This window comes from Malaclemys terrapin, chromosome 1 (genome assembly GCF_027887155.1).
Source record: "Malaclemys terrapin pileata isolate rMalTer1 chromosome 1, rMalTer1.hap1, whole genome shotgun sequence".
Lineage (NCBI taxonomy): Eukaryota > Metazoa > Chordata > Testudines > Emydidae > Malaclemys > Malaclemys terrapin.
The window spans coordinates 292,286,216-292,308,195 of NC_071505.1; the positions used below are offsets into that span (position 1 = coordinate 292,286,216).

Below are 21,980 nucleotides of genomic sequence, written 5' to 3' on the forward strand. Positions count from 1 at the left end.
CCTGAACAATGTAGCTTCGTGGGGACTCCCTGTGGTGTGGAGCCCCAGACAATTGCCCTGTTTACTATGCTCTAATGCCGGCCCTGGCTTTTATATGCAGCAAAAAACAGCTGTTGTGGCACATGTGGGCCATGGAGTTATATAGCATGTTGAGGGGGCCTCAGGAAGATAAAGGTTGAGAACTCCTGCTCTAGTGGACGGCTGTTTGTATCTTTTCTGGTAGAGAAGAGACGGCATATCTGTTTTGGCTAGATAGATACTAGATACACCACAGCCCTGAGTAGCAGGCATGTGTAGGATGAAATAGGGCAAAATAGGAGGAAAGGTGTTTGTGAGTACAAGACCCATTTTTCCCCATTCCCTTCTCCCAAAATTTGTGTCTCCTCTGGGCCCATCTCCATACTTTAGACTTTGTTGCTGTTCCCTTCCCCCATGGTGTCCCTAGCCTCTCTTTGCCAGAAGCTGGGAATGGGTGACGGGATGGATCACTTGATGATTACCTGTTCTGTTCATTCTTTCTGGGGCACCTGGCATTGGCCACTGTCGGCAGACAGGATACAGGGCTAGATGGACCTTTGGTCTGACCCAGTATGGCCTTTCTTATGTTCATGTTTTCATCCTGGTCCCCACCCCTACACAATTTTTATCCCAATGTTGGCAGGGAGCAAATTCTGAGGGCAAGTGAGGGCAGAATTAGGGCACCACCTACAAGGTTGTTACTGACTTAGCTGAAGGGGAAAACAGATCTGACCGCAAGTGCACTCCAGCATCCCCCACCATCTCAGCCGCAGGACACGCCCACGCTGGGCTACGCGTTAGAACGCTCGCTCCACCCCTCCCTCTCAAACCACCAATCAGCGCTTGGCAGCCCCCTCCCGCAGAACCTTGTGTGTTGCAGCGCTTCATGGATGGAAGGCTGAGCCAGAACCTTGGGCGGATGCGCGACTCGAGCCCTGGCAGCTCCCTGCCCCGCATAGTGCAAGCGGGATGCGCGTTCGCAGCCAGGGGAAAGCGGAGGCTGCAGGCAGCCCTAGTAGTTGCCGCCTGTGTTTAGGCAGCAGGGGGACCGGAAGGGTAGGAGGAAGCAGGAGAGGGTTTCCTGAGATGAGAGATTACTTCCGTCCATCCATCCTGCCAGCCACCCTCTCCTCAGTCTGCAGCCGGCTGGGGGTACTGAGGAACCTGCACCGGGTCTCAGGGCAGTAGCAGCCCCGCTTGCTCCAAGTCAGGGGGGTGTTCTTTAAGGGGGCGTTCTGTTGGCTCGTCACAAACCAGACCCAGAAGCCAGGTGGCCTCCGGAATTTCTGAGCTCCCTAAATCTCCACCCCCGAGCGATGGTGGCCAAACAGCGGATCCGGATGGCTAACGAAAAGCACAGCAAAAACATCACACAGAGAGGGAACGTAGCCAAAACCCTGGTAAGGTGACATGGGAGGAGGGGGCAGAGGGGATTGCGAGGAGGCAAGGCTTCTCTCTGCCCATTCCTCGGCTCAACACGTAGGAGGTGTGGGAATCGTGAGCTAAAGGGTTAACAGGCTACAGGAGCCCCGGGGTGGGGAACAGAGGATGATCCTTCTTGTGCTGCTGACGGGAGTAAACGCTCCAGCCAAACTAGGGGTGTAGAACAATCAGATGGTTAAATCAGGGGCTCCTGTCCCAAGCTGAGGCAGACTGGAGGAAATGTCACTCCTCGATGACTGAAAGTGTCAGTGTCTCATGGAAAACACACAGCAAAATCGTTCACCAGGCGAGGAAGAGACTGACACACACACACCTTCCATCTAAACACCCAGAAGGGGGAGAGTCTGTAACACAAAGAAAAACACACACATACACCAGCCACTTGAGAAGAGAGAATGCAGCACACACAACACATCCATCCCCATCGAGAGGGGACTAACATGCAACAGTATCCAGCAGGGCTGGCTGCTGCAACATTACAGCTGTTGGAAGTGCACAAGCATGGAGGTGTACTCTCAAAGGGTTCTAGCTCTCTAACAGGGACAGCACTAGTGGGAGTTATTGTGTTTTATTTCTGTGGCATCTGTTTTTTAAGAGATTAAAACATAACAGTTTATTTGACTTTACTAATTGTAGAATGTGTTTTCATAGGTGAAAGTCTTTTAGGCCTCTGTATCTCTTTTTTCTTTGCTATTTTATATGAATGAGCTGTTTGGCTAGTTGGTCTTTATGGCTTCGTCTTGATGAGGAAAAGTAATTGAGTTTAGATCAGTTTAGTACAGGTTAGCTAAGTGCAACCTAAACTTGACCACTTTTCCTCATCAATACAAAGCCTATGTCAATACAAAAGAGATAACTCAGATGTGATCCCATTTCATCTTTCAGGGCTCACTTCTGCCCTTAGGTACAGTGGGAATAAAATGGAGCCCTTACTGCGCTGGCAACTCAGCTGGGACAACAGCCCTCACACCTGATGAGGCAATAGCCTTCCAGCTAACGAAATCTTGCGTATTACTTTAAATAAAGGTGGCACTTATGCTCCAGTTGTATATGCTGAGATAGAAAATCGAAGAGCTTAACTGTGCTCAGATGCATGCATTTTGTTATTAGCAGTGGACTGGGCTGAGCTACTGACATTTCAGCTGCTTAAATTCAGAATGTTCAAAAGTGCTCTTAGAAAGCTGGTTAATGGGAGAGATTTTCATTTGAGCTCTAGCTCCCCTTTCCTCAAAGTTGTTTAGAGATCTTGCTATTCTAATTCCACCCACAAAACCTTGAGTGTTTATTAATAGCTCACTATCCTTTCAGAGCTCTCCTCCACACCAAGAGTGAACTGTTTCAAAGAGAAGCCTGTTAGTATAATGTCAGGGAACTGCTGGAAATTCATAGCTGGGATTTTTGCTTTGCCAAGAAGCTCTCGACACGTAGTTCTTGTCTACACCTGTAAGTGTAAATTGTAAGGCTGCAACGGCGCCACGGTGGGGCTTAGTGAAGATGCTACCTAGAACTTCTCCCATTGGCGTAGGTACTCCACCTCCCCGAGAGGCAGTAACTATGTCAATGGGAGTAGCCCTCCTGTCAACATAGTGCTCACTGTCTACACCAGGGGTTAGGTTGGTATAACTGTGTCGCTCAGAGGTGTAGATTTTCTACACCTTTGAGCATCGTAGTTATACTGAAATAAGTCTGATTTGGGCTTGGTCTACGCTAATCTCTTAAAACATCCCCATCCCAGACTCCTGAGTGACTGAGCTAGCCTAGAAAACGGGATTTCTATTCAATTAGATTTGGCTGTAATCTAGCATTAACCTGGTTGAATCACCTTAAAGGTAACCTGAAATGCTCTTTAAAAATACATTAAAACTGCTGATGTTTTCAAATCCTTAACACAACAGATTGAGTTATTTTTAAAAAAATAAATGCATTTTAAATTAAAATGTTTTAAGGTTGATTTAAAAATGCTATGCTGTGGGGCAGTGCCCTGCCAATGGCCAAAAGTAAGGGACATGCCTTTATTTTTTCTTTACCACAAGTCACGTGACTGCTTTTTTCTATTGTTCCTACCACTCACTGATGCGTGAAGCAGCTTCTCTGAATGAAGTGTCTGTGACTAACAACAGACCTTATCTCTGGTGAAACAAATTGTCTGTGACTTTCTTTTATTATTTCGATGCCTCTCCTGTTTCTGATAATACGGAGCACTTAGGGTTTGATCCTGCGCCCCATTCAAGTCAATGGAAAAAATCCCACTGATGAATGATGGAGAATTAAGCCCATATGTAGCACTTTTTGCCCAGAGATTTTGAAGTGCTTTAAAAAGCATTAGCAGCATTATTTAAATAGATGTGGGAAACGGAGACACAGAGAGGTGGTATGACACACCCACGTTAAGAGGGCATGTCAGTAGAAGAACCAGGGATAGAACCCAAGTCTTCTGATGTGCAGTCTGGTGCCCTACACACTGGATAATGCTACCTTCCTCTTTTCTGTCATCCCTTTGATTTTTCTCCTCTCACTCTTCTTTGTTTCTGACCTTTTTGCAATCCTTTCCCTTCCTTCTCTCTTTTTTTTTCCCCCTTCTCCCTCCCAGTCTGCTTACTTCTCTCCTCTCACCCCATCTTTTGCCATTCTCCTTCCATTGGCCACTCTTCTGCCTTCAGCCTCCACTCACTTGGCACTTCTTCCACGCAGCGCTTCTAGAATTGGATAGTAGCAGCAGCTCTAGCTTTCTAGAAATCAAGCTGTTTTGGATCAGGACTGCAGACCCATTATTATTCATATTTGTAGCATAGTACCCCCTAGGGGCCTCAACCAAGACCAGGGTCCCTTTGAGCTAGGCACTGTAGAAACACATAGTAATAGACAGTCTTTGTGCCAAAATACTTACAGTCTAAACTGACAACGGTTGGGAGAAAGCAAGTATTATTGTCACCATTTTGCAGATGGAGAACTAAGGCACAGTGAAATTAAGTGACTTACCCAAAGTCACCCAAGATGTCAGTGTCAAAGCTTGGAATTGAACCAGATCTCCAGTGACCGCGAGCATCACACAACCATCCTTCCTGTATGCACAATTCCACAGCTTGAACCCAGATATGACTATCAATTCCTCCTTTACTTGCCCTGCCCAGTCCTGATCTTAGTGCTATGTGAATCATCTACTTCCATTGATTATGTCCATAGTATCTCATGTCATCATATAACCATCTGCTCATGTCTTGGTTGGTAAGAAGCTTCTAAGTCCATCTATCCACCTCTTCCCTCTGTGTGGTCCTTGGAATCTTACAGTTAACACGTTTGTATTTATTCTTAGTTATAAAAGCCTCTATCTAGTGCTCTAGGCTCCAAACAATAATCATACATCAAAACAGAAGTCAGCAGTTCAAAATGGCCATAGAAGACCATCAACCTTCTTCCTTCCTTCCTCTCCCCTTCCAAGTGACCTGTTAGAACATTCAGGCAGGCAGGCATCCTTAAAATAAACTGACTAGAGCTCCGACTGGTATCGGGGTAGCCATGTTAGTCTGTATCCACAAAAACAACAAGGAGTTCGGTGGCACCTTAAAGACTAACAGATTTATTTGGGCATAAGCTTTCATGGGTAAAAAACTCACTTCTTCAGATACAGTTAAACAGTTCTGACTGTTTATCAAATGTATATTTAACTTAAGGATATTTTTGGCACATGCTGACCAAAATAAATTAAATAAATGAGTGTCCTTTGATACTGTTTTTAACAATTTCCTCTCCCAGTGGATGAGAAGTGTCTGTAGGATATATATTTTGTTCTAAAGTGACAACCCAGTCAGGGAACATAATTATTTTTCAAGTATCCTACATCTATTAGGTATCTCAGAAAATACCTAAGAACATGTTTTCTGTCTCAACGAACTTAAAATATAGATACAACAAGGGAGACTACTAAACAGTCCAACTGTGGGAGGGGAGAGGACAGAAATAGATAAGCAAACATTGAGGAATAAAACTCACTGTACCTTTCCCTAGAGAAATTCATGCCAACTGATCTGCAGAGAATCTGTGAGAGGCATTATTCTATTTAAAGGGGGGGAAATGGGAGATTTCAATATTGTTGAATTAAGCTGTCTGATCTACTGTAAATACAATTATCCTCTATTACTCTTCCGTTAGCGTATTGTGCTTCAGCTTTTCCTTTCAGCTTCTTAGCATTCCTGTGAAGCAGTTATGACAGTGGAGTAAACTGTTTTACGTTGGACCTTTTGAGTATGTTCACTGTTTGAGGTTTGAAGCTAAAACCACGCCAGTTCTTTATCTTGATTTTCTGCCTCTATTTTTAAATGAGCTACCAAGACAATTGGTTAAACTGGTAACAAACTGAAATCTTCTTTTCCCCCCACATTTTAGAGGCCCCAAGAGGAGAAATATCCTGTAGGACCATGGCTACTGGCACTGTTTGTTTTTGTTGTCTGTGGATCAGGTATGAACACACCATTGAGAATAGATAAAGAAGGGGCGGGGGAGGGAGTTGAGCTGACAGTAGAAAAGCATTTAAGAGCCTGATCCAGCTCCCACTGAAGTCAGTGGCATGGTTCCCATTTACTTCAATGGGAGTGAGATCATACCCTAAAAGTTTGTGGACAAAATTCTGACCCAGGACGCATGCACACAACTTCCACTGCAGCCAATGGGAACCTCTGTGTGTGTATTCATGAATAGAATTTGATGCTTAGCATACAGTGCGGCTCTGGATCTGTCCCAGAGAAACTTACATGAGCATTTAGGAAAAGTTTCTGGAGATTGCAAGTGGTTTAATATATTTTTCCTCTCAAATCTTAAGCAATGAATGATAATCATATAGTCTTGCTTATAACAAATGCATCTTAAGAGGAAAGTTTTTTCCACTTTCAGTCTAAAACTGGAGTTTCGTTTCTATGTGGGACTGGATGGCTCAGGTTCCATGTCCTATTCATTTTTCTTTCACCTTTAGGCTGCAGGTTTGAACCTGGGCTGGGATGGTAATAGTGTTACCATGTGATGAATGCGAAATATATTCAGTGGCCCAAACAAAATGAGTTCTTTATAGCAGTCCAGTTCCTAGCAGACAGGTGTCCAAATCACAAAATCTGCATTATAATTTGGCTGCAGGTGGCACACTTATTGGCAGAGTCAGAAAAGAGGTCACTGAATGGGAGAGATTTAACTACCTTCCAGAGCCAAGTTAAGACTCAGTAGTGTGCGGGAGCATATGATTCCACTTCCTTTGCTTTTGTACCCAGAGGAGTTTCTTTCCCCAGGTTGTCAATCTAAGATCTTTCACAAGAATTGACGTGTGTTTGATAGAAATTTTTTTAAGAGCCCCAATATGGAACGGGTCATAGGTAGACCCACCCTGGAGTAATGATTAGTCCATTAGTATTGCATTGCTTTCAGAAATGCAATGCAGTGGCCTTTGTGTTGATGTCTGACTTAATGAATGCCATTTTTGAGAACTTTCTGTTCCTGTTTTTTCACCTAGTCTTAAAGCAGGATTTCAACTCCCCCCAAAAACAAATGGTAGTTATGGTAAATCCACCACGGCTCATTGCAGCTAGATGTGTTCTTCTGATGCCTCATTCCTTATGCACTCAAATCTCTCCCTCTCACCAAAGTCAGTTGGGAGTTTTTGGTGAATGAGGGTTGTCCCTGTAGTTATGTATTGCTAAAGCTAATAATCATGTAGAGCATAGCATTAGACTGCTGCAAACTCTCAGGCCTTCAGCTAGCCTGCAGCTTCCAACTCCATTACATGTCTTTGGTGTCCTGTGAACTTTCATGTTTATTTATTCCCTTACGTGGCCTCTAAGAATAAAGATGACGATGCTTTTTAGACACATCAGTTGTGATGTCAGTGTCTCAAGAAATAATAGTTCCTTCCCATGACAAGACATCAAGTGGTTTCAAACATGCTCTGGCAGAAAGAAAGAGCAGGGTCAAAGTGCAGCTCCCTAGTTAGTTATTATTTCTGTTGCGGGGGAGGGCTCCACTGTACTCGGCAGTGATGGCCAAACAGCACACATGCAGCCCCTACCCCAGACTTCACAACAACACAAACTCTAAGAAAAGTGACAAAAAACGAGTAATTTTTTAAAAAAATTAATTGAAAATAAGTCAATAAAACAAAATCAAAATCTTAGTTTTATTTTCTAAAAATTAGTATGTTAAACAGCTGAACATGGGAGATGCAGAGAAGATAAATAAATAAGCTGGTGATAAATGACGGAGAGTACATCCAGTTGATTGCCAAGAACGAACATTTTGTGATCTGGAATCCAACCCTGCATTCTTTACTCATGCTAACCAATCACTGACTGAAATGGGAGTTTTGCCTGAGTGAGAACCACTGAACTGGTTTCATTATCTGAAGAGACATCGTAATAATGTGGCTTAGATGTTTATCTTTGTCATTTTTAGAGCTTGATCAGACTTTAGTCTTCAGTAATGTATTGGCTATGGCTATGTTTGTCCTTTCAGTAGTGAATCCATTAGACAAATGCCTCCTTTTTCCACAAACATTTTCAGGGCTGTTCTTCTAGGCTATTACAATCGCACACAGCTTTTGCTGTAACCCTTTTAATTATTATTTGCTTTGTGGGCCCCATCCCCAGGGTGCCAGGCACTGTACAACCACGTAACAAACAACATGGTACCTGCCCCCATCGCACATCTCTTTGCACCATGCAACTCAAAGGCCAGATTGTGCCACTGGATGAAGTACATGCACGGCCCATTCCATTTGCAATGTGGACCTCAGTTTTGAGAGGGTGGCATTTTGGAAAAGGTTTTTCAGAGTTATTGCTGCATGAGGAAGGGAATTCCTAGCTTATATAGCTAAGATTTACAGATGTTAAAGCCAGAGAAGACCACTTGGATCGTGTAGTGTGATCCCTACATTTTGCAGGACTAGTCTCCACTTAATTCCTGCAAATGTCTTATCCACTATCCAGTCACCTCCATTGGTAGCCTCCACCCAACGGCTGTTACTGTTGAGAACTTTTTCTTAATGTCTAACCTGAACTTTTTTCCTTTCTTAGCTTCAGACCATTGCTCCTTATCTACCATCTTCTGAGAATGGAATAATTCCCTTTCTTCATTTCTGTTATTACCTTGAAGGTATTTATAAACTGTGATCATGTTTTCTCCCAGCCCTCCCCTAGTCTTCTCTTTTCTAGAACATGCCCATTTAGTTCCCTCTCTCTCTCTCCCCCCGTAGGTTATAAACCTGATCCTTGTGTCCTTTGTGTTGTGTTTGTATATACTTCCTAAATGTTGAGGACTGGAAAGAAACACAATATTTCAGGTCTGCTACATGGTCTGGCCCTATTATCTCTCTAGTTTATACGTGTGAGCCTATTTATGTATCTGAGACCAGCAATGGTTTCTATTCCATTTGCTTGTTTTGCAGTGGTGTTGCACTTGAACCTAATATTTCGCTTGCTATATTACTATCACCCCTTGGTCTTTGCAGACATCCTGTTTCCCAGATAGCTGTCCTCCAGTTTGTATCAGTGCTGCTTACTTCCTCTTCCTAGGTGAATGGCTTTCGTATTTGATTTCATCTCATTGCATGCAGCCCACTCTACAAAATGATTCTTATCCTTCTGTGTAACTGGCTCATCCTGCAAGGTTGAGATTGTCAACAGTTTGAGCACGGTTGAATTTACATCTTCCTTTAGATTACTAATTAATGTATTAAATAATCTGGGCCCTAGTATGTGTCTGTGACACCACATACAGAGAACTTGCCGTTTACAATATCTTTGCTCCTCAGATCCTCAGTCAATTTCTAATCCACAATTTGGTATTTGTATTTTCTTGCTATTAGTCACTATAGTAGAATTAAAATATACTGGTATAAGAAAAATCTTATTAATATGAAGGTCCCAGACACCCAAAAGCCAAGGTACCATTTTCACCTCTGCCACTGATTCACTGTCTAAACTTGGGCAACTCACTTAACCTTACTGCGCCTATGTTCACTCATCTGTATAAAGGATATAATGTTCACCACTCCGAGGCAATGTGAGGTAACATTAATTAAGGATTGCAAAGTGCTTTGAGACCCTAGAATGAAAGTAACCATATGAGCATGAAGTATTATTGTTGTGAAAGCTGTCTGGTTTCCAAGGCCAGCTGAGATTCTAATGTCGTGGTACAGGATCTGTACATCACTGGGGGATGTAAGTGACTTTACCTGAACTGGAGTTGTTTGGTAAATCCATCCATTTATTAACTAAATCAGTAAAGACAGCAAAGAAAGGTAATTGTGTGGAGTGATCTATTTTAACAAACCCATGTTGGTGTAGAGATGTCTTTCTCCCAAATGTTTACATTGACTCTTATTTTGTATGTTCAGAGAGTTTGCCTAGAACAACTGTCAAGCTAATTGGCCAGTGCATATACTTCTTGTTACTTCCTACTCCCTTTGCCCTTTTTACAGGCACCTCTCCTGACCTACAAGCGTTTACTGAAGAGATTGAGAGCTTGCAAGATTTCCTTTGCAACTTCTTTTAGGATCGTCAGGGGCATTGTGTCCACGGTTATAGATATTTTGCTCCATCCGGCACTCTAGCACCAACTCTTTGTTACTCTCTGCTCCTGGCATCTCCAGCAATTGTCTCTAATAATTTCCCTGAATCCTATAGGAGGTTGTCCCATTTTCATGATAACGAGTTGAAAACTGAGCACCCATAGTTATTTATTCCAACACAAGATAAATGAAGCTTTCCAGGTTAGAGAGCTGACTTGTTTTCACTGGTCCTTCTCCCCTCTCTCTTTGACCCCTCACTTTTCTGATTGTATTTCTAGATTCTTTATTCCTTGTGACCAATTCTCTTCCTCCCTAGAGCTAACACAAATTTCATTTTGCTGGTTTGTTCCTTTTATGCTCCTCTGTGGCTAGCTTGGACCTACTCAACTCGCCCTCCTTTTCATTTCCTATACACACTTCCTTCAATTTCACATCTTCCTGTGTCCAGCTCTTCAGTCTAGATGGGTTTTTATGTTTGTCTTTCCTCTACCCTGCTGCCTGTTCCGACTGCAACACATTTTATACTGCCAGCTTCCTTATTTCTGCGAGGTTTGCAGCATGAACATGTAGGGAAAGGTTTCTGCCTTTTAGAGTTGGGGATTGAATCCAACAAGGTGCTGAGGATTCTCAAATCCTTTTGAAGTCCCCTGACTAGACGCACAATTACAAATGCCACCTTTGGTCTCCCAACACAAAGCAGTGGCACTGTCACAATGTCAGAGCACCCAGGACCTCAAGACCATTTTAACGCCCCTGCTTCATGCCTACTAAGCCATCCTTGTATTTTTAATACTTGAGATGCTGCTATGCAACCACTAGAACTTACTCCGCTTATTAATAATCCTTTGGATCTGTTAGTTACTAACAGGCCTCCTTTCTGGGCTCTAATGTCATGTTGAATATTGTCTCCTTTTAGTGCCTTCCTTTCTGTCTCCCCCGTTTCTCTTACTCAGCCATACACTCACTGGCACTGTTATTCTCTCAGCTCTGCTCTCCCACCATTAAGTTATTAACTTCTCAGAGTCTAGACTCCCCACTTCCTTTCTCTCACTCACTCTCTCTTTGAACTTCCTCAGCAACTCCACCGTCTTCCTGTTCCTTGCTGCACTTTGGAGTCAGATGTTATTAAACAGATTCACTCACTGGTTTACAGGCAGAGCTAGATGCTCCGTGGAGTTTGGTTTTTACAGACCCTGTTGCAAAAACAGTAGCTTTCTACAGTACAATGGGTCAGGCAAACTGGGCCTGACAGGGTGACAGAAGCAGGTGATTTTCACTAGTTTTGCTGCTCCATGTGATTCAATTTAGTATAATATTGCAAGAGGCTGGACTGCAGGGCAAATCCCATTCGATTGAGAAATCCTGTTTATTTAAGCAAGAAAAATAAACCTCAGAGAAGTGAATTATAAAAGCACTTACAGAACAAAATACGAAACAAACAAAATCATGTATTAAAAACACCTACAAAATCAAAACCACAAACCCTACCCCAAGCAGAGTTTCCACCCAAAAGAACCGCCAGAAGCTCCATGAAATCCACTGTGGGCTTTGCTATTGATTTTCCACTGAAGGTGCTCAGATAACAGAGCGATAAGTGGCAGTAAAAAGCTCTATGATAGATAAGAGAGTTCGAGGGCCTGCTGGAATTTGGCATCACTTCCTTGACTTACATACACCAGCAAAACATCTGGCCCCTGAAGTTGGCCATTATTTTAAGTATTACTCTAAAAACAAAATGGGTTTGGCCTTGTGTCCAAAATGAAGGTCCAACTCTGCAAACCCTTGTAGAGGGAGTCCTTAACCATGGAGTACGTCTGTAAACCCGCTGGAAACGTGCTTCCCAGGGTGGGTAGACAGACACCTGCTAGCACAGCTCAAGCTAGCACACTCAAAATAGCAGTGTGGCTGTGGTGGCAGCTTGGGCTACTTGCCCAGCCCCTTGGGTACTTACATGAGTGGCTGGCCGGAGCCGCCTCCTGGGCTGCTGTGGCCACACTATTATTTATAGCGTACTAGCTCAAGCTGAGCGAATGCGTGTCTGGCTAGCCCCACTGGGAAGCACCGTCCCAGCTACTATGTAGCCATGCCCTCATTGACTTCAGTGGAACTTCTCAAGTGTCTGCAGGATGAGGGCAGAGACTCGGCATAGATTACTGCAGCTCAGCAATCAAAGTGACGCTTCCCGATCTTATGCCTTCTACCTTCTTGGTTTAAAAGAAAACAAGTTTTTCTCAATTTTTCTTAAGTTTTCCAAACACACACCTCAAAGCTCTAAAAGGGCAACAGACGAGGGAGGCTAAATACAATTCCAGGGCACGTGTCTTTTCATGGGACGTGCTCAGCATCTGCAGCTGTGTCAGCACAGCCTGACTCCTGCACTTGCGCTCACTGGTTCCAGCAGACGGATGCCGTTCCAGAGCTGGGGGATTAGGAGGCAGTGATGGTACAGATAAAGAGAATTTATGTCATGTTTGTATAATTAAGAACTAAGGCTCGATCCTGCAGCCTCTCAAGGTATTGAACGTCCCGTGAAATCAGTGGGAGTTTTGCTTGCATGAGGTCTGCAGAATCAAGTCCTTAGTAATTCGTGTATTAACTATACTAAAGGACAGGAAATACAGTTACTCAATGCTCAGGTCTTTTTCTCTGTGGAGGCATACCACCAGTTTGTGCCATCAGTTTTGATACCAATGGAGATTTCTGTTTCAACAGTGATGGCAGAATCGGCCTCTTAAGAATGGCCATACTGGGTCAGACCAAAGATCCATCTAGCCCAGTATCCTCTCTTCCAACAATGGCCAATGCCAGGTGCCTCATTTCCATTTAGCCAGTTCTGGTGAACTGTCCCATTTTGAAGACTATCTTCTGATTTGAGATTTGCATACCTAACAGCTAGTAAACAGTAGTCAACACTGCTCTTGTTTGTGGGCTGCAAACATAGGCCCCAGTCCTGTGAGTCTTTGTGGGTAGACACACGTACGGGGGGGCTCTGCATGGGTCCACTGGAACTGATCTGTTTGCAGGCTTGAGATGACAGTGCCCCATCTGGCAAAACCTTACTCCCCAAAATCATCCCATCAGCTTCCATGCAGCTCCTCACATGAGTGCATTTTTGCAGGATTGAGCCCCCGGTATGGAATAATACAGGAGTTTAGATGGCCCAACCCTACAAATCAGCTTTAGCAATAATTAAAGTAGGCCAGATTTGTGAGAGGTTGTATTCCTGTGACTGGTCTACCTACTTATAAGGAGCCGTTTTATAAACAGCCTGTAACAAGAAGTGATTGTTCCCAAGAAAGAGACCCACCGACTTGTTAAGTGTACGCAGCTGTGCCTGGCAGCGCCATTGCACACACTCTAGTCGAAGGGGTCTAATCCCTCATCAGCGCCGGAGGATTTACGCATGGTACTTCCATTAGCATTCCTAGACGGTACCTGCATAATCCTTTCTGCATCCGTGGGGGAGTAGGCCCCTACTCAAAAGAAGTCCACTGATCGAAGCATTTGCTAGATAACATCTAATCATGCATGTGAGAACACGAGCCATTCAGCTGGTTAAAGCAGCAGTATCAGAGTACAGGATTGAATTTCAGGAAAGTTAACCAGCATTTGAACAGCCTCTCTTTTTGCCTTGTTTCAGCTATCTTTCAGATCATTCAGAGTATAAGGATGGGCATGTGAGGAGCTGCGTAGATTTGACATTGCCTTTATCATCCAACATGGTGGACCAGATACAATTTTAGCCTGACATAAATGTGAAGAGCTCTTATCTGAGAGTACCTTTGTGTTTCCTCTTGAATGGGGCAGACCAAATTACCTGTTGACCTGTCATCTCGGTTGCGTATGTGTTTTAACTGCCACAGCAGAAAAGGACATTTTGCTTTTCTATTGACTTAATGAGTTAACCACATTGGTTAGCTGTCAGTGCTGTTCAGTTGATTTATTTCTTCTTTTACCTAATGTATTTGAGTGATCATGTGAGTGCCTGTTTATCTACTCTGTACATTATAATTGTTTTATGCTGGAAATTTGTTTTTATTACAAATAAATATTCATGTTCAACTTGACTACATTTGTTCCATTTTTTCCAAACGTCTGGCAGTATAAACAGTCTTCCCTCCTTCCCCCTCAACAGACACACTAGTGGCCAAATCTTGAGGTCCTTACTCAGGCAAATCTCTCACTAGATCTGATTTGCCCTCACACAGGTATAAATCAAGAGTCACTAGAGTTACATTCTTTGGAGTTGCAACTGTTTTACACTGGTGTGAGATGAGAAATCAGTCCTACTGGAAGGTCTGCCTGAACAAGAGCTAATTAAAAACTCAGTTAAGACATTGAGAATAGTTATCATGTTATAGCCATTTAGGAATTATGTTTTCACAGCAGGATGGTTTCAGGATTTTCCTTTGATTACCAATCCTCTGAAAGCTGTTTGCAAAGAAAAGCCTTCCCTTCCCAAAGCAACAGGAGTGACTCAAGAGGAGATTTAGATGAAATGGTTGGCGTCCTAAGGTTCTTTCACATCCCTTTATTTCAGAAAGTCCTTTCTGAACCCCCAAACATGTTTAATAAAGTGATGATTGTTCTGTAGATGCTGAATGTCCACCTTAAAGAAACTTCTTCCTAGTGTTGCACACCAGGACAGGGAAAGATCATTTCCCAACACGGTGGGGGAGAGGGAGGATTTGCATACGCACAAGTGGCAGTTAGGTGACTAACCACAACTGACTTAGACCATTAACTACCATTTGTGCCTTTGAAAATCCCCCCAAAAAAACGCTAAGCTGGGATTTCAAAGAGGCTTAAAGTAGGTAGCATCCAACTCCCTTAAACATCTTTGCAAATTTGAGCCCCCTAATTATGGTCTCAAAATGTAGTTTGTAAGAGAGGATATAAGAGAGAAAAGCCAAGACCCTTCTCAACTTCGATCAAGGACCTGAACCATCACTGTGTTTCTCTTTTTATTATAGTTTCAAAAACTGTTGGAGACTGAAAGTAAATTATCTTTGCCTGGATGAGTGGGAATAATATTAGGAGCATATTTCCTCGCTTACAGACAGCCCCCCCAACCTAAAGTAAATACTCACCAGCAACCACACATCACTGAACAAAACCACTGACCCAGGAGCCTATCCTTGTAACAAAGCCCGATGCCAACTCTGTCCACATATCTATTCAAGTGACATCATCATAGGACCTAATCACATCAGCCATACCATCAGGGGCTCGTTCACCTGCACATCTACCAATGTGATATATGCCATCATGTGCCAGCAATGCCCCTCTGCCATGTACATTGGCCAAACCGGACAGTCTCTCCGCAAAAGAATTAATGGACACAAATCTGACATCAGGAATCATAATACTCAAAAACCAGTCGGAGAACACTTTAACTTGTCTGGTCATTCAATGACAGACTTGCGGGTGGCTATATTACAACAGAAAAACTTCAAAAACAGACTCCAACGAAAGACTGCTGAGCTGGAATTGATATGCAAACTAGACACAATCAACTCAGGACTGCATAAGGACTAGGAATGGCTGAGCCATTACAAACATTGAATCTATCTCCCCTTGTAAGTATTCTCACACTTCTTATCAAACTGTCTGTTCTGGGCTATCTTGATTATCACTTCAAAAGTTTTTTTTCTCTTACTTAATTGGCCTCAGAGTTGGTAAGACAACTCCCACCTGTTTATGCTCTCTGTATGTGTGTGTATATATATCTCCTCAATATATGTTCCACTCTATATGCATCCGAAGAAGTGGGCTGTAGTCCACGAAAGCTTATGCTCTAATAAATTTGTTAGTCTCTAAGGTGCCACAAGTACTCCTGTTCTTTTTGCGGATACAGACTAACACAGCTGCTACTCTGAAATATTTCCTTTTGCTATCTCTCCCAGCCCCTCTTTATAATCCTACCCACAATGGAGCGGCTACAGTCACTGCTTGCCTAGGGTGCAGGTAGTCTCCAAGATGGCAATGCTGGTCTGTAATGATCTACTCTCAGTTGCTACAGGCAGAATACATTTCTTTTCCCTTCCCCTACAGACTGAATATTGCTCCCAACCCCAACTAACATGAGGTGCTGTGGGGTCTCATCTGTTGTGTCAGTGCATAGAGATATCCATTAAGGGACGGACTTGCAAAAGCACAAAGGAGAGTTAGGCATCCAACTCCCACAGAAAGTGAGTGGGTGCCTTTGAAAAATCTGCCCTTAAGCTATCAAAAACAACCACCACCCCAGTTATTTTAAAAAGTTAGGGACAATTGTCAGCTCCTAACTCCATTTTTAGGCACTCAATAGAAGTGGCCTGATTTCCAAAGCTGCTGAGTACACCATGCTGTAATTACTTGGATTACACAGAGTAGCACCTAGAGATCAGGGCCCCTTTGTGCACTGTACCATACAAACACATAGGAAGAGAGAGTACCTGCCCAGAAGAGATTACAATCTAAATAGGCAAGACAGATAATCAGTGGAAGAAGAAACAGGTACAGAAAAGTGAAGGTGACTTGCTCAGGGTCACACAGCTGATTATTCCCGGCTCTGCCATTAGTTTTAGGGTTGGTCAAAAGTTTTGCATCAAAACTTTTTTAAATGGAAAACTGGGGTTTCAATACATTTTTTGAAAAGTGAAATGAACAATGTCTGCTTTCTGCAGAAAGTTTCAAATATTTATTTAAAAAAACCAAAATATTTCATTTTGGCTATGCTGCCGTATGCCTCATGGGAGTTGTAATTCAGCTGCCTCATTCCCCCAATATCATTTGTACCTGAGAAGTGTCGCCAAGACTGTCTCTCTCTCCATGCACCATGGCCCAGGACTCCTCGGATGCACTGCCTCCCCACACCAAGGTGGGAGACCATGGTGCATCATTGGAGATGTAGTCCAACGAGGGAGTCTAGCCTATAGAGGAGAATGGGGGTATGAGGCACCTCAGAAGCATTTCCAAATCAAAATATTTTTGGTTTTGGGCTGAAATATTTCACTTTTTGAAATTTTCTGAAGAGTCAGTTTTCCGTGGAAACCTTCCCCTCCAATCGCCCCCCCCCCCCCCCCCCGCAACTACCATTTTCTGACCAAGTCTAAATTATTAGCTCATAAGTTAAATGAGTTTACAGGTATTGGTCTCGTTCTAGTCCATAGTTGAACATAACTTTGAACAACAGTAGGGTTGTCAGATGTTGGTGAGGAAAAGCCCTGGATTGGGATAATGCAGGGAAGGATTAAGGTGTGACAAATCCATGAGGGAAAGACTGCACAGAACAGCACCTTTCGGAATTGTATTGTTATTTATAGAAGGATAAATAGAGTATACACGTCAGAGCAAAGGCACTTAGGGAAGTACAGCATAGAATCATAGGACTGGAAGGGACCATGTATCATGCATGTATCATGCTGTGCAATATCACTGATGAATATGGTACAGTGCGTGAAGTAGGGCCTATGTCTACACTACAAGCTAGGGGTGTGATTCCTGCTCATGTCCCATACTCGCACTTGCTCGATGAGAGCTAGCATGAGTATAACTAGCAGTGCAGCTACAGTGGCACTGGTAGCGGCAGTGGAGGCACAGCTGAGCCGTGTCGCCTTAAACCAGTGCGTACATATTTGGCACAGCTCAGCTCTCCCCACTGCCACTATACCATGGCTACACTGCTATTTATACTTGAGCTAGCATGAGTATGTGTGCACAAGCAGGTGAATCACACCCCTCGCTTGTAGTGTGGACAGAAGCCTAAGACAGAAAATTATCTGAATGTTGCAGATCCCTTCATAAGTTGCTAGCTGGGATCTCTAACACTCCATGTCAAATGCTTTAGTCTTTCCTATTTAGGCACAGTTTAGTGCTACTAATAAATACAGTATACTGCATTTTGTAGTTGTATCAAGGGCGCACGCTGGGCCCCTCTGGTTTCGGCCCCTGTTGCCCCTGACTGATTGAAGAGAACGCCTCAGCTTGATGCAACACCAGTGTTCTTTATTTACAGTTGTTTTCTCACCACCACTTTCCACCTATGTACGGGTTTCACAGCCAACTTTGCCAAGTTCAGGTCTAGCCAGCAACAGACCCGAAGCCCCGCACCCCTCCCACGCCTGGCCTCCTCCCAGCCTTTATAGCCCTGGCTAATGAGACTGGCAGGTGCTGCCCCTTACCAGGCAGACACAGGGCTATCCAACCAGCCCCAATCCATTCCCCTTGGTTGGGGCTGGAGTGGCAGGGGCTGATTAGGTGCTTCTCACTCAGCACCCTGTCACACACCTCCCCCCTTAAGCAACCGCTAGGTTTGGCCTAGCCCAGCCTCTTCTCCCTCTACTGGGGGGTTACTCCGGGGGAGTCTCTTGCCTCCCACTGGGTGATCTCCAGGCGTCGTCCTTGTGGGGTTTGTTCATCCCCCACCCACAGAACGTATACTTGGAGGGGGGGGGGAGGGAAACAGCCCCTCAAGTCCGTTGCCACCCATAGTTTTTCACACCAGTCACAAACTTGGGTTTGTTCTCTCAGCTGATCCCCCTTTTTTCCCTAGCGGGGATCAAGGTTAGTCCGGGCCTCCTTACCTGGGGGTTCTGTTTTGGAGCACTCCCTGGATCTCCTTACCTGGGAGTTCTATTCTGAGGCACTCCTTTGGCCCCTCCCACTCTGCTCCTTTTCCTTCCCTATTTGGGCTCTGTTGTCTAGGGTTTTTGCCTTGTTTTCCCTGGGGACCTTGGTCCTCCCCCTCACCGGTGTCCACTAACGTAGGGGGTTCTCCTCCCTTCTTTGGGGTCCCTCCCCTTATCTGCTGGTGGGTCTCCTTCCTCTGCCTCCTTTCTCTTTTGGGAGGGGGCCCATGTCTGTCCCCAGTACCAGTGGGTACAGTAACCCCTCCACCCCAACCCGTTTCCAGGCAAATCTGCCCCTTGCTCCCAGTCCCCATGGGGGCACTCTAGCTTTATCCTCGCCTTGGGGATAAGCCAATGTGGCTTTACCAGCCCCCTCTGGAGGAGCGAGCGGGCCGAGGCCGTGTCCACCAGGGCCCTCTGGGGCTTTCTTCCCACCCGCACTGGAATGGTGGCTAGTCCTCGCCTGTTCCCCCGCACTCCAACATTAGTCCAGCTGCAAAACTCAGCTAGGCTGCATTCCATCTCCGGGCAGTCCCCCCTTTTATGTCCTGGCCGCCCGCACTGCCAGCACATGAGCTGTCCAGGGCGACCAGGGGTGGCGGGGGAGCTCCCCTGGTCTCCTCCTTCCTCTCTGGGCCCTTCCCAGGGGGAAGTGGGGAGAAGTGTTTCTCAGGGTTTTTTTCCCCACTCTAGGTCCCGGCAGGTCCAACCCTCCTTTCGGGGGAAGTCCGCCTCCGTGTACTTCTCCGTTAATTTAACGGCGGCCTCCACGGTGCCCAGCTGGTGTCGCCTGACCCAGATTCGCACGCTCTCTGGGAGCCCCTGTAAAAACTGCTCAAGCATCACCCAGTCCATGATTTCCCCCACCATTTGGGTATCCATCCACAATCAATGCAAGGCCCAATCAGTCAGCTTCTGGGTGAAGGCTTAGGGCCGCAAACCCACCGTCCACCGGCTGACTGAAACTTCTGCTAGTATTTCTCCGCCGACAGCCCTATGCGGTCTAGGACGGCCGCCTTCGCCACCTCATAGTCCCTGGCCTGGCTGTTGCTCATTGTCATATAGGCCGCTTGAGCCTCACCAGCCAGATAGGGAGCCAGTCATAGGGCCCACGTTGCCCTATCCCATCCGGTGTCCATGGCTACCCGCTAAAAGGTACAAAGGAAGGCATCTGGGTCATCGGCAGAGCCCATCTTACATAGGCCTAATGCCGTTGCGTGGGTACCCTCACCTCCCGGGGGACTCACCAGTCATTGTAGGAGCTGCTGCTGCACATTGGCCTACTCCTTTATATATAAAGTCCTGGAGAGTTTTCTGTTGCTCCGCCTGCCAGGCGAGTAAGGCCTGCCTCTCTAGCTCGTGGGATTGCTGGAAGGCTTGCAGCATCTTCTGCATCTCCTCCTGTTGCTTTGCTAGCCACTGCAGGGTTCCCTCCATCTCCGGGCTGCCAAACTCTTGTGCTGGCTTCAGATCCCAGACAAGTTCCCATGTGTAGCGAGGGCGCACGCTGGTCCCCTCTTGTTTCAGCCACTGTTGCCCTCTCCAATCAGTCAGGAACACCTCAGCTTGAAGCAACACCAGTGTTCTTTATTTACAGTTGTTTTCCCACCACCACTTTCCACCTATGTACAGGTTTCACAGCCAACTTTGCCAAGTGCAGGTCTGGCCAGCAACAGACCCAAAGGTCAAGGTCCCCCCCTGCAGTGCCTGGCCTCCTCCCAGCCTTTATAGCCCTGGCTAATGAGGCTGGCAGGTGCTGCCCATTACCTGGCAGACACAGGACTATCCAACCAGCCCCAATCCATTCCCCTTGATTGGGGCTGGAGTGGCAGGGGCTGATTAGGTGCTTTTCACTCAGCACCCTGTCACAATAGTTATTGTAGTATCAGTATTTGATACAGTTGCCTCATTTGTAAATACCTATCTTATAGAGGCATTGGGTGGCAATGTCTGTAAAGCCCTTTAAGCTCAGTGAACAAAAAACATCATGTAAGTGCAAAGTATTATACACTAACATTTAACATGACAAATGGAGCTCTTGGTATCTCTTTCTGAGATACATTTTCATAAGACACTCATTCCTTTCCCTCCTCTAAAGACTGTTTTTCAAAAGGATGATGTGAGACTTCACATTTATATAGCAGTTTCCCTCTTCAAAGGGCCTTACTAACTAACTAATTACTGTTGAGTGTTCATCCATCACAGAAAAGCTCTTTGTTTTAGCATTGCTTGTATACATCTGCCCCGGCACCAACGTATGTTCTGTATTTCCATTTTCATGGTTTATGGAAACAGGAGGCTTCCGGAACAATGCTCCAGCACTTCGATTTTATCTGTTTGGTAATTTTTCTGATGGTAAAATGTGGTAGTTGGTTGAATAATTCCCCATCACTTGGAACATTTAAAATCAAGCTGAACACACTAGAAAACATACTGTAGGGAACAGCCTTGTATTGGCAGGGAGAAGGACTGAATGACCTAATGAATCTTATTCATTTCCAACTTCTATGTTTTCTTTAAAGGCTAATCTTTGCTACTGATTTTCTACAGCCTTGTTTAGTTCTGCAAGGACTTAAAACACACTTTAAAGGTTGTTCAACGATACAGTCACTATTGTGGTTAGTGTTTGTTTTGTTTTTTGTAAAGGTTGCTGCTATTTTCAAGTCTGCTTGATCTAACCGATGGTTTGAGAGAACAAAATATGCAATGCTTCTTGACCCTTTATTGCAAAACACAACCTGGAATTTAGAAAGCTCGTTTCTAGAAATTTCTCACAAGTTGGCTCTGCCCTCAGCTGCTGATGAGACTGTGAGAAAGTAGCAAGGATTGTAAGGATATTGTTTCTTTAGTCACAGAATAATACCTGGTCTTACAGCTTATTACTTTCCTAGTAAAAGGGCTTTTACAGTACTAGCTATATAATACGGAGCAGTAGCTGCCACACAATGGCTAGGTTGTAGACAGTATAATAAAAGCACTGCAGTGAGTCTTTTGTGGTGAAAGAGTAAATGCCACTGCCTCTAAAATGAAAGCAAAGTTTAATCTTATTGAGGTTATATTCAGTTACAGTACTGTGGGACACCAATTAGGAAAGCTACAGCCCTTTACCTGTTTGCAAAGCTAAAGGCAAGTGAGCATGTGTCTTTTTGTTACTTCAAAAATCGCGGTGGTCTTTCTTGGCCCTTATTGAACAGATTGAATTATTGACACAGATAGTCTGTACAAAGTGGAAAATCAGAATGATTCTTTAATGTGATTGCTTTTTTTAAACATGGAGCTTGCTGTTTTTGTTATGCTTTAACCTGCCACAGGACAGGAAGAACTTTCACATCGCCCTTAGGAACTTGGGACTAGATCCTCTA

General features: G+C 44.6%; 1 protein-coding gene and 1 long non-coding RNA gene across 5 annotated transcripts in view; one reads left to right on the top strand and one right to left on the bottom strand.

The window, feature by feature from the left end:
- LOC128829067 (uncharacterized) overlaps positions 1–955 on the bottom strand; it is a 30,955-nt gene extending 30,000 nt beyond the window's left edge. The window contains exon 1 of the long non-coding RNA XR_008443284.1: positions 885–955. This is a non-coding gene — a long non-coding RNA (uncharacterized LOC128829067). The remainder of the gene's footprint in view (positions 1–884) is intronic.
- Positions 906–14,067, top strand: SERP2 (stress associated endoplasmic reticulum protein family member 2). 4 transcript variants are annotated; one of them, XM_054014182.1, is made up of 3 exons: positions 906–1,418; positions 5,845–5,917; positions 13,647–14,060. In XM_054014182.1, exons 1-3 carry the CDS (start codon positions 1,335–1,337, stop codon positions 13,685–13,687), a joined length of 198 nt encoding a protein of 65 aa, XP_053870157.1. In that variant the 5' UTR covers positions 906–1,334; the 3' UTR covers positions 13,688–14,060. The 4 variants fall into 4 exon arrangements, 1 of the variants encoding a protein (XP_053870157.1); XR_008443282.1 differs by lacking the exon at positions 5,845–5,917 and adding an exon at positions 8,511–8,589 and having other exon boundaries at positions 1,333–1,418; positions 13,647–14,062; XR_008443280.1 differs by lacking the exon at positions 906–1,418 and adding an exon at positions 8,511–8,589 and having other exon boundaries at positions 5,844–5,917; positions 13,647–14,062.
- Positions 14,068–21,980: the final 7,913 nt, after the last annotated feature.